We start from the raw sequence: 13,077 nt of genomic DNA on the forward strand, positions 1-13,077 counted from the left end.
AGGGACACTTCAGAGCATGGTTTTGCACCCTGCCCATCCTGGCTAATAGCCATTGATGGACCGATCCTCCATGAACCGATCTAGTTCTTTTTTGAACCCTGTTATACACGTGGCCTTCACAACAATAATTTAGAATGTATTATGTATAGGAGCTCATGTTTATTTAAGATCCTATTTTAGTTCACAAATTCTTTGTCTTTGCAAGAGCTCAGGTAGTCTTGCAGAATTTTCCATTCAGAACGTTACGTTGCATATATTGTAAATGAGGTGTCTTCTTTTCCAAAGAACACCACTATAATTTCAACTAGTTCCTCAAGTCCCTGAATCATTCTGGTCACCATCTGCTGTACCCTCGCTATTCTACATATGTTCTTTTCCTTTCCTCATAAGAAGATGAGAACTGAGCATGAGATGCCAAGTGTGGCTTCAAACAGCACCTTACAAAATGCTGGAATAATTTCTTCTGACTGGTGTTCAATACCTCTGATTAAGCAGACCAGAATTTATTAGTTGTTTTGAACTGCTTCTAAGCCTCATGCCAAAGGTTTTAGAATTTCAGCCCCCCGCCCCCCAGATCCTCCTTAGTCTCTTTATACTAACAGTATATAAGATCTCAAGTTATATTTCTGTCCTGTGTGTTGTCAGCCAACCACTACTCCATTCCCTTATTACTATGTCTTCTATCAGCCAGGATACAGATATGTGAAGTTGTTATTTGTTATTTTTATACAGTAGCACCTAGAAATGGTAGGATCAAGGCCTCTTTGGTGGTAGAAACACATAATAATTTAAAATCCCTGTCCCAAAGAACTTACAGTCTAAACAGACGAGACAGACCAAGGGAGGAAGAGAAAACAGGAGAGGTGAAGCGATTTGCCCAGGGTCACAGAGGGTCAGCAGCGGAGCAGTGGGAAAACCCCAATACAAGTCTCTGCTCCAAATTAGGGTGAGCATGGGTCTGAAAGCAGCTCTCCTACACCCATTAAAATGCTCTAATGCTAACCCCTGGGCTATAAGGGGATGGATTGCTCTCTGTTCTTTGGGGCCGGGGAAGGATTTGACAGAAAGGGTTGACAAACTTCAGAGGAGGACTCAACTTAATTATCAGGCTTTTTGTTTTTAAACCATGCACTCTGAAGGTGGGTATTGGACATTACCCATCCACCATATGTTGGGGCTCACCCAAATTTCCATTCCTAGCTATGCCCCTGTTATAACCAAGCAAAATAATCATTATTATCGACCACGGGTGTTCTATTATGAAAGAAAACACAAATCACAGAGCACTTCTGCTACACTGTCTTCTGTATGCCTTCCTGCCGAGAGCTTCTAACAGAGATTGAGCCTTTGAGAGTGAACTGCCTCTGGGGGCATTCTCCGTTTGGTACATTAAGACCAAAGTATATTGTTTCCCAGGATTGTTGTGAATTTAGCCTGAGTATCTGATTAGAGACTTAAAAACTATTTATGTAAGGGCAAAATAATTTGTTTGAGGGCAGAAGGACCCTGTCTAGACCCAGATCATGGGAATCAGGCACCTAAGTACAGTCCCACTTCTGTTCTCTGCGTTTCACTCCTGGCTAGCTTAGCTTCCTGTTCAGTTTGGTGGCGTCTGTGAATCCATTTTTTCGGTGCCTCACTCTCCCCACACAATTCATGGGGAACCTGCAGACCGTGAATTCCACTAGGAAGCAGGGTGCTTAGGAATTAGGTGTTAGGACAATTGACTCCCCTTTGAGAATCTAGCCTAAAGTGACCATTACTGAGTAGTCCTATTTCTGCTTCTGATCTCAAACTAAACTGGATAATCATATTTCTATTCTCAATTGCTACGGAGTCAGCAGGGCAGGGTTGACTCCAGAAAAAAAGTTGATGCAGTAAATAGCAAACACATTAACAGCAAAACGTCACCTGCTAATCACCTGATATCTTGGATAAGGTCCTGCCTCTCTATCCAATTTTCTTACCCCACTTGTCTACATCAGTGTCAGCTGCTGAGAGGCTGGTGAGTCAGACTTTTCTATTGTGTTCTACACCTGCTTTCCTTCTAGCCCTTCTCTCCCTTAAAGGGATATCTAGCCTTGCAATTAAATATCCCCTCAATGAGCAAACCAGCATCATGGAAAAATCCTCAGATAGCTGAGTCATTATTGCTCCCACAGTGCAATACAGCCTCAGTGCATAAAGTGATCAAAATGGTGGGTGCAGCGTACAAGGGATTTCTGACAGGGCTGCTGGAAAGGAGCTGGTAAGTGTGTGTTTGGCTTAGATATAGAAACATCTTATACAAGAGTGACATAAAACCACATAGTCCTTTGTTTGACTAGGGGAGCCTTCCCAGGGGACAGACCCACTCCAGTGTGTGGAGCCCTTTGTTACTAGCACATGGGTTCTCCTGATTTCTAATGGGCAACAGTAGTGAGCTCTGGGGTGGGATGGGTGTAGGGGAGTTCACTAGCTTGTGGAAAGGTCAGAGCAAACAGGTAGTGAGACCTAAAGGTCTGTGGCTGCACAGTGGGCCGGCCATATTCCGAACAGTGATAGGAAAAAGAACAGGAGTACTTGTGGCACCTTAGAGACTAACAAATTTATTAGAGCATAAGCTTTTGGGGCTACAGCCCACTTCTTTGGATGCATATAGAATGGAACATATATTGAGGATATATATATACACAGACACACACACAGACAGAGAGAGAGCAGGGTTGTCTTACCAACTGTAAGAGGCCAATTAAGTGAAAAAAAGCTTTTGAAGTGATAATCAAGATAGCCCAGTACAGACAGTTTGATAAGAAGTGTGAGAATACTTACAAGGGGAGATAGATTAAATGTTTGTAATGGCTCAGCCATTCCCAGTCCTTATTCAATCCTAAATTGATTGTATCTAGTTTGCATATCAATTCCAGCTCAGCAGTCTCTCCTTGGAGTCTGTTTTTGAAGTTTTTCTGTTGTAAGATGTACATGGCAGAGGGGCATTGCTGGCACAGACCTGTCCTCACTTACAGACAACCCCCCCCAACCTAAAGCAAATACTCACCAGCAACCACACATCACTGAACAAAAACACTAACTCAGGAACCTATCCTTGTAACAAAGCCCGATGCCAACTCTGCCCACATATCTATTCAAGTGACATCATCATAGGACCTAATCACATCAGCCATACCATCAGAGGCTCGTTCACCTGCACATCTACCAATGTGATATATGCCAGCAATGCCCCTCTGCCATGTACATTGGCCAAACCAGACAGTCTCTATGCAAAAGAATTAATGGACACAAATCTGACATCAGGAATCCTAATACTCAAAAACCAGTGGGAGAACACTTTAACCTGTCTGGTCATTCAATGTCAGACCTGCGGGTGGCTATCTTACAACAGAAAAACTTCAAAAACAGACTCCAAGGAGAGACTGCTGAGCTGGAATTGATATGCAAACTAGATACAGTCAATTTAGGATTGAATAAGGACTGGGAATGGCTGAGTCATTACAAACATTGAATCTATCTCCCCTTGTAAGTATTCTCACACTTTTTATCAAACTGTCTGTACTGGGCTATCTTGATTATCACTTCAAAAGCTTTTTTTCACTTAATTGGCCTCTCAGAGTTGGTAAGACAACTCCCACCATGCTCTGTGTGTGTGTGTGTGTGTGTGTGTGTATGTGTGTATATATATATATATATATATTCCATTCTACATGCATCCGAAGAAGTGGGCTGTAGCCCAAGAAAGCTTATGCTCTAATAAATTTGTTAGTCTCTAAGGTGCCACAAGTATTCCTGTTCTTTTTGCGGATACAGACTAACACGGCTGCTACTCTGAAACCAGTGACAGGAAAGGGGAAGTGGCCAATTCCCATTTGAGTTCTGCTCTCAGATTTTTGCATTTCTCCTACCACAGTAAAGGAAAAGATACTCTTGCTTGCCCTATCACTGCTCCCACAGCCTGCCCATTTATGTGCAGGCACTGCTGGGGTGTGCCTCACTGATCTCAGGCCCTCTCACCACCCCTTAGAAGCAGGGGACTGGTCTTGTTCCTGTTTTGCAGACAGGGAGGTTCCTTTACTTGCCCAAGGTCAAACAGGAAGCCTGTGGTGGAACTAGAATTAGAATCTAGGTCTCCTAACTCTCAGCCCAAGTACATCTTTCCTCCCCCTACATTGATCTTTATCTGATGCTGTCCTGAAAGCTCATAAGTACAGTTTTTGACTCCACCACTGATCTCTCCCCTCCCCGCCCCAAACTCCCTTGTAAAATCCTACCAGAATTGTTAAGCATGTGTTCCTTACTGTTGGTCTGAGCTTCAGTTCCATGTATCTTTGCACTTCTTGGCTTTGTCCAGGACAGACTGCATCAAAACATCACGTGTGTGTTCTCATCAGATTTCCAGCCTGATTTCTAGATCAAAGGACCTTTTGATTCTCTACTTTGGAGATTTGCCCATCACTAGTCTTTTATTCTATTCTTTGCTACCTACTTCAGGAGTCTGAGCTCTAAGGGCCCTGGTACCTTGCCTAACTTGGTAACTCTAAACTCCTATCTAGGCTGGGAGCATACACATGCTGGTTGTACTGATTTAAATGTGGCTGTAGCAAGCAAATTTCTAAAACAATCTCCCTGCTCTATGCAGACCAAGATGTTTTGTTTTGTAAGGGTGTTATAAAGCCAGGCTGTATAAGCTGAACTAGATAACAAGATGTACTAGTGGATCTAAAATGGAATTGCAACAACTTAATGTCCTACATGGAACTTACTGGACTGCTACAAACTTGGTCTATGGCACGGGCAGTGTGCTGGGGTTATGGGAATTGTGGGCTCATTGCTTGGTCGGTCACTCACTCACTCATGCCCGTCACCCCAATCGGGGTATGGGCCGCCAACCACCAATCTCCAGAGTCCTCTATCCTGGGCCATTTGCTCTAGCTGGTTCCAGGTATAGCCCATTTTTATGCTATCAGCCTGAAGGTCGCGTCACCAGGTGTTTCTTGGGCAGCCTCTTTTCCGCTTGCCTTGGGGGTTCCACCACAATGCCTGTCTAGTGATGTTGGTTGGCTACTTGTGTAGTGTGTGTCTGCGACCTGTGCTGTCTTTCTTGACTCGTACATGATCCTCGCGTTCCATGTACCGATGGTAATCCTCCTGGTTGCAAGAAGGGTAATCGGCTTAGTGGCTTCCTCACGACTTTCACCACCCAGCATTGTGCGTCTTCGAGTTGAAGGCCCTTCTTTTTCCAGGCTAAAAGTCTCTGTTATCTCTATTGTTGGCGTTTCTGTAGCAAGTTAATTTTTTATGGGGTGGAGTTGCTAGCCCCATACCCAACCCTCCTCCTTTATTCTGACTTGGGACAGGCAGATGGCCCCAAAGGACCTCTCTGATGGAATTATTGCTTGGTAGTGTCGTAATATTTTGCCCTGAGGTTGGATGTTGCAACAGTACAAAAGGTACCAGCTGACCTAGAACTATGGCTGGGATCCTCCAATAGGCTTCATGTGGGCAGATCCCTGCAAGCATACAGAGCCTCATATGGGGGGATGGGAACTCAGATTTGCTCTATGGCTTTTTCTGCAGTATGTGGGGCTTTGAAAATCTCTTTTGAAAAAAGGACTGTAGCTACTCTGGGTGGTGGCAAGAGACTGATCCTGAGAAGGTGGAAAAACTGTTTTCCCACTCTCAAAAGGTGGTAGTGGTTGTTTATATGGTAAAAAACCGCTCTATAGATTCCTCAATGATGTCACAATTCTTAAGAGGCTCATATGTGGTCTGGGAAGAACTTCTGTTTTAGCTAAAGAACCATGCAGATGTGCTAATGAGGGATACTTAAGGTGCTAAGGGGCGGGAGCATAGCATCCAGGACTCTGTGGGGGAGGAGGGGTTCTGCTTGTCTGTAGTTCATGTTGTCCCTATGTTTAGTATAATTGTTTTATAATCAATAGTCACTTATTAAAATCAAGCCATGCTACTGATCAGCGGAGATACAAAACCTGACAGGAACAGACTAGTATTGGTGCCCATCCCCATAGGATCTGGGCACTTCCTAAGTTAACTAGATTGGCATAGGCTTTAATTAGGGGCAATCCTTGCTGAGCTAGAGCGCTAACAGCTGTACTTAAAGACCTCCAGTTTCCACCCTCAGTGTGGAGGGAGTCTAACTTTCTTGTTCCTTTTTGTGAGGTGATTCTGTCATGTCTCTTTCTTCCCTTCCAATGTCTGTCTCAGGAGCTGGTCCCCTTAACTCCCTGACTGCTTGTTTACATTATTCTGCAGTGCCTGTGCGGCCTCTGCTGCTAAACTGTCCTGAGGAGGGTTCAGCTGAGGCCCTGTCCAATGGCCCCACAGATCTTTTGCAGCTTTAATGGAAAGACTTTTTGTTCTGGTTCTTGCTTCACCTTAACTGAATTCTCAGTTGTGACTTTCCTTCAGTGGGTCTCTTATTGAACTCGGCAAATATTTCCCTTTTCTTCTTCCTTGGCAACCTTCCTCTTCTGTAGGATTGCCTGGTGTCCGTTCCCTACCCACCTCCTTCTAAGGAGAAGCCAGGTGACCTGGCGACAAACTGGGTTTGGCTTGGGTTCCTTGCAGAACAGGAGTGCAGTGGGTTGTGGGAGGAACACACTTCATCTTGTCAGAAGTTACTTTAATCCTTTCGCTGCTGATTCTTGCTATGTTATGGCTGTTGCTGAGGTGTCAACGCTGTCACGTCACAGGAGACTTAGCCAGTCTGTGGGTTAGCAATGGAGCGGGATGTGTTCATGTCCAGTACAGTTGGAACATCAGGTGGGACTAATGCTACAGTTAATAATCAGGGTGATGATGGAAGGAAAAGAGTTCTTTCCCCCATCCCCCATGGAATGTTAAGCCCTCACGCTCTGTGAGGGATACAGCAGGAGAAGGGTGTGGACTGCACTGAGGCAATATTGCAGAGGAGCAGCATCAGGGGGAGCTTGGTAAAACCTCCCTTATTTGCCACTGGTGAGTTCTGGTGATTTTTGGGGCGGGAGGAAGCAGGGAATCCGCTATCGGTCTCTGCAGCATCCCAGCCTTTGTTTTAAAAATGTTTCTAGCCCTTCCAGTTGTGAAGAGACGTTGCCAAAATGAACCCACGCAGAGCTGTGTTACTGAGTCTGCAGACAGAGCTCCAGGGCCTCTGCTGCTGATCCTGCCTTTCCACAGCAGCAGAGGGGAAACTGGCACTTCCACATCTGCTATGCACAGCCAGGTGGCCAGCAGTGAAGCTGAAAAGATTCATGTCCATTTTGCTATGTTGCTGCTTGGGGAACTCTCTGAATAGCAGCAAAATCAGGGAGCGGGACTATCTGCAGGGAGGAAGACTGACAAGTGGGCTGGGAAAAGGGCTGAGTAATGGAGCCGTGGGTCTCACCCTCTAAAAGCAGCGGTGGGGATGGGGAAGGAGAGCAAGAAGGGCCTTGGGGGCATCACATTATCTGGACCCCACTACTAGCTAGAGACTGATCCAAAAGATGGAGCCCAGGGACTGTGCCCTGAGGGGGAGCCCAGGAGATGTGAGAGGGAGCTGGGTTTGTCACCCGGGAGTTCCCACTGGAATTCATTGGTGGGATTTGCTCACTGATCTTTCATCTCAGCTAATGATTAATGGGGAAAAGGTCTTTCCTGCCCCCTACAGGGGTGTGGGGGAGGGGCAGAGTGTCATGGAAAAGTGCCATAGTAAATTATGACTTTTTTACATGCTTTTGGGCCATCTTACAGAACTTATTTCAAGTATGCTATGGCGTTTTCTGTCACCCTGCAGAAAGGGGAGCATTTTCCATCAAATTCTGTAGCTTTTAAGAGTCATTTCTATCAGGCTCTCTGTTCCATCCCTGCTAAATTCTATAGGCCCTTTTCCATAAGGGAGGAAAGGAAGAGGTGACTGTTTGGCTTTACCTAATGCTGTAGAATCAGGTGGCTCCAAGAAAGTAGCCAAAGGCCTGGGGTCTTATGATTATCCAAATGAGACCTCTGCATCTTCGCTTGTTACTGGGAGCCTGCAACTAATGCTCAGAAATCCAGATTTTCCCCTGCCTTAAACAGGGCCAGACTGACCCATCAGTGGGCCCTAGGCAAACATTCACTTCTGGGCTCCTACCTTTTAATGTGAGTAACAACAAATAGCCGATATATACAGATGCATGTGTTTCAGCCAATATTTCGGAATTGTACAAGTCTTTCTAACGTCACCCTTTGCTGCTTGCATTCTTCTTGCTCTGGTTCCTTCTTTATATGCTTTGGTGCCCCCGAACGAGGCGTTGTTTGCTATAATAGTCACAATGCCAGGAAATGCAACAGTAAAAGTGAGGAGGAGCAGAGATTTAAGGAAAAATGTAAAGATATTAGGGGGGGGGGCTGGGATACACTTCAGAGATGTTCCCCTCCAATAAGTGCTAGCAAATTCCCATCTCTGCCTGATCACTTAATGCTGCTGGAGAAGGAAGTGGTTCCTTTACCCACTTCCTTCCTCATGCCTGGGCTCTGTTGGGAATAGGAAATGAGTCTCAGCTGTGGGGGAAGACGACCTTTGCCCACTCATCCATAGGTGTGGGTTTGCATGTGAACTGAAACAACTTCACTCGAGTAAGTGGCGTCGTGACTTTGAGCGTCAGGTCACAGCACCACTCACTCAAATTCGGTCTGGCTGCTCCACCGTTGTGATGGAGCTATAGTGGGGCTGCTGCTGTTGTATGTCACATTCTGCATGATCTATTGCTAGCTGAAAAACAAAAGAACGTGAAATTAAAAAGGGCCAGGGAATACTCTCTCTCTTGGAAAAGAATTGCATAGCATTTATGTACTAACCACTCAGATTTACTAACGCTTTCACATATTGTTTCTGGAACAATAGCTCAGGTACAAGTGTGTCCCCTCTTTATCTCCTTCCATCTCTTCTCCCCTCCCACAAAATCAATTCTTAATGGTTGCATTTATGCTAAAAATGTTTTTGACTGTGGTATTCTTGCTGAACTGTTCCCAGCCATCGCTGCAGTAAGATGGCTGTCTCATAACATTTAGCCTCTGAACTTAGCTCCTGTAGTATCTACGCTGGTTTCCCTTCAGTTTGTGTGCAGTGTCTCCTTAGAGCTTGTACTTGTGTTGAGATCAGTACCTTGCAAGTAATGCAACTTAGAGGGATTTCTCTAGTACTCCTCACATAGTATTTCCACCTCGTACATATGCATGAATGAACCCTCCTAGCACCTATGTGATTGTAGAATCCCTCCTTTTAACTGCCAATGTTTATTTGTGGCTCGTTGGTTTCCTTTTTTCCTTTTATTTTGTATTGCGTGCTAGTCCCCTGCTGAAACTGCCTGGGGTTGGGGTCCTGTTATGACACCGCAGAATACCTTTTGTCTGCCAGTTGTATGAAATACAGGGCTTGCCAGACTCTCTCATTTTCCAAGGACCTATGAAAAGTACATTGGTTTAAGCGGCTTAATTTTTTCCCCCTGCTTCTTTAATTGAAACAGTAGTTCTTTGTCACAGCAGTCAAATCAGCTGTGATTTATTGGTATACAGGAAGCTAACCCAGCAGGGGACTGAGGGTGTCTCTGCTTTAGTGAGATCATCTAAATGATGGGGAGGGGAGAGAGAAACACCGTGAGGAACTGCAAGTGCTATTCTGGGGAACAGAACAGAACTGGTTCGCTTTAGAGATAAGGCGATTGCATGGGGAACTCCTGAAACTCTGTTCCTCACTGACCATGTGGCTGGCATAACAAATGTATTATTGTATAGCATCTTCCATGTAATGTCACTGGACTAGCCTGGTGGCTGTGAAGCAATGTTTGAAGCACTCTCCCTATATATTTTAATTGCGTGGGGAAGTCCCCAGTCCCAGGCACCCATTTTGAATGCAACTTTCTGTTTAAAAATCGGTTTACATTTGGACATGCCGTTTTAATGGGAAGGGTACACTGTTTTGAAGCATACTACGGTGTGCTAACAGAGTAAATTGGAAGGGTTAGATTGCATCCAGAAGTGGGCTGAAGCACAAAGTTTGGGTCTAGCTTGAAATGTTCCACGGGTCTGCGTGTGTTCAGATCTGGGGGTTTGTGTAGGTCAGTTTCTAAGTAATCCAAGCTGAGCTCATCCTGCAAAATGTGCTGGGACTGTTCATGTGAAGCTGCAACTTGGTGTGAATGTTTGCTTGGTTTATTTATAGACTCGCTACAGGCTGTCAGTGTTCGCCTGAAATGCCCCACTCTGTTAGCATGCGGTGTTCCCGATGGGAACGGGTTAAGGGGGTTCTGCTAACTCACTGAGCCCTAGTCAACACTCCAAACTTACCTATGTCACTTGGAGAATAAAAAATCCGCACTCTGTGAGCGACGCCTAACCCCGGTGTAGCCAGCGCTCTATCAATGGGAGGGCTTCTCCATTGGCATAACTACTGCCTCTTTGGGGAGGTGGATTAGCTACAGCAGTGCAGCTCCATCCATGCAGCTGTGCTGATCTAGCATTTTAAGTGTGGACCTGCTGAAATAGGGTTACCATACGTCCGGCTTTTTGGTCCTCAAATCCCCGTCCGGGGGGAATTGCCAAAAAGCCGAACATGTCTGGGAAAATGCCGGCATCCCTGCCCCAGTCCCCTGCTTACCTGAGCGGCTCCGGCAGGCTGCGAGCTGCAGGCGGATTCCCCGCTGCGGCGGCTGCTGCTCCCCCCCAGACACCTCAGCTCTGTGTAGCTGAAGAGCCGAGCTGCCCGAGCTCTACCGGCTTCACGGTTTGCCGGGCAGCCTCCAGACCCGCCACGCCCCCAGCCAGGCGCTTCCCCAGCGCAGCCGGAGCCCAGGAGGGGAAGCGCCCGGCCGGGGGCGCAGTGGGTCTGGGGGCTGCCCGGCAAACCATGAAGCCAGTAGCACTCGGGCAACTGTTTCGCGTGTCTGGGAGGGAGGATGGGGAATGCAGGGCGCTCAGGGGAGGGGGCGGAGTTGGGGCAGGGCCAGGGCTCCCTGAAGTGTTCTCTTTTTTTTTAAAACCTTAAATATGGTAACCCTACCTGAAATCTCTGCGGGGTGGGAGGGAGATTTAGGATATGGGCTGTGTCCCAATAGAGGAATCTGAACAGCCAAACCCACAGAGAAGATTTGATGTCTGTCTTGCTCAGTTGTCAGTTAATAAAGCCAAACTCAGGAAGGGGATGATTTTTAGGCTTCACGTGTTGTGTGGACTCTGCTTTTAGAGCAGGTGGGGAATGCCAACTGCTGAGAAGACACTTCAGTACTGCCAGTCGCTGTGGTATCTGAGCACCCCACAGATCCAGAGCTATTTGCACCCCTTTTATGTCTGTGTTCTGCAGGTGTTCTAGTGACTACGTTTACTGGGGTGTCTGTGCAGAGCAAATGCAACATGCATAACTCTGGACACCAGCACTGTAAACCTGACGTAAGTGTCCTGCTTAGCCAAACAGGTCGTATGATACATTTCTGCTTCCAATGTTGACTATCCAATAGCTCCAAGCTGCCAATGATGCACCAAACAAGAATTATTCACAGAAACTACTTAGCAAATAATTCTGAATAGTGAATACATTTTGAGAAAATCTTGATCTGTTCCTGAAAACTTGCTCCCAGAAAGAGGTGAAGTGAATTAAGTTGTTAATTTCTAAGTCATTTGGCCCAAGTTAAAAATATTCTTAGAAACTTTAGGCACTCCAGCGAGCCACACGTGGAGTTCTTCTGACTTCTTAAAACCAGGGTGATGATCAGATTGGTGATGAGACTGCAGCATATAAATAAAACAAACTCATCTGTAAAGTTTTTAGAAGCTTTTGGTGAGGGAACAATCTTGGTGCACTCACCCAGCGGCGGCTCCAGGCACCAGCGCACCAAGCGCATGACTGGGACAGCAAGCTGCAGGGGGCACCCTGTCTGTCCCTGTGAGGGCGGCAGTCAGGCAGCCTTCGGTGGCATGCCTGCGGGAGGTCCGCCAGTCCCGCGGATTCAGCAGCAATTAGGCGGTTGGTACGCCGAAGCCGCGGGACCGGCGGACCTCTCGCAGGCATGCCACCGAATCCGCGTGACTGGGGACCTCCTGCAGGCGCACCACCAAAGGCAGCCTGACTGCTGTGCTTGGGGCAGCAAAAAAGCTAGAGCCGCCCCTGCACTCACCCCCATTTTAACACTTGACTGTTACTAAGCACAATAATCCTATAAGTTTCTGAATATTTTCATAAAGACCAAAAAAAAAAAAAATTGGATAAGCCTTTAGGCCAAAATCAGGAGGAGGGGCAGGGAGAATTGAGGCCTAACGCTAAATTCCTACATTTTTTCCCCCCCACTTCCCAGTATTTGGGTAACTAAAGAAGTGGGTAGATTTTTCAAGAATCCTGAGCACATACCAGCTTCCATTGACCTCAGCTGGGATTTATGGCAATAGCCTATAGCTACGTTTCCCCAAGGATTTTTCGTCCGACTTGACTAGTCTCTCTTTCTTTAAAACAGAATTTTCAAAACAAACACCCAAGATTGTTTTCCCCACAGAAAGAGGGAAGATGGCAGGGGAGGGGAAATGAATATGAACCGAGCAGTAACATAGTTAATGGTAAAAAGAACAGGAGTACTTGTGGCACCTTGGAGACTAACAAATTTATTTGAGCATAAGCTTTCGTGGGCTACAGCCCACTTCTTCGGATGTAGCCCACGAAAGCTTATGCTCTAATAAATTTGTTAGTCTCTAAGGTGCCACAAGTACTCCTGTTCTTTTTGCGTATACAGACTAACACGGCTGCTACTCTGAAACCTATAGTTAATGGTGCTGCTAAAGGTAACCATCAAACTATCCGCTGTATGTAAAATTATGACTTGCCCAGGATGGCTGGCTGGCTGACTGACTGACCCAGTGAAGGAATCCAGATCTCAGTCCTCTTCTCTCTCCGTGCTCCAAATCTTCCCCCAGAGCATTTCCAAATCTTGACACGAGCTTGCTATTTGGGCACCACAGGAAACTTTGGTGTGAGTTTGTGGCTGAGAAGGATTTCAGTAGCATGAAGAAGTACTACCAGGTTATCCAGGTCATAGCTCACACCCCAAAGGTCATGAATGCCTACGGTGTCTCTTGACC

The 13,077-nt window shown here is 46.3% G+C and overlaps 1 protein-coding gene across 2 annotated transcripts in view; it reads left to right on the plus strand.

Moving 5' to 3' along the window:
- The first annotated feature begins 2,100 nt into the window (after positions 1–2,100).
- ACOT11 (acyl-CoA thioesterase 11) overlaps positions 2,101–13,077 on the plus strand; it is a 121,002-nt gene continuing 110,025 nt past the window's right edge. The window contains exon 1 of one of the 2 annotated variants that reach the window (XM_065553858.1): positions 2,101–2,248. In XM_065553858.1, coding sequence (XP_065409930.1) covers positions 2,103–2,248 — 146 coding nt within the window. In that variant the 5' untranslated portion in view covers positions 2,101–2,102. The remainder of the gene's footprint in view (positions 2,249–13,077) is intronic. The other variant, XM_065553859.1, reaches the window with a different exon arrangement.

This window comes from Chrysemys picta, chromosome 8, assembly GCF_011386835.1.
Source record: "Chrysemys picta bellii isolate R12L10 chromosome 8, ASM1138683v2, whole genome shotgun sequence".
NCBI lineage: Eukaryota > Metazoa > Chordata > Testudines > Emydidae > Chrysemys > Chrysemys picta.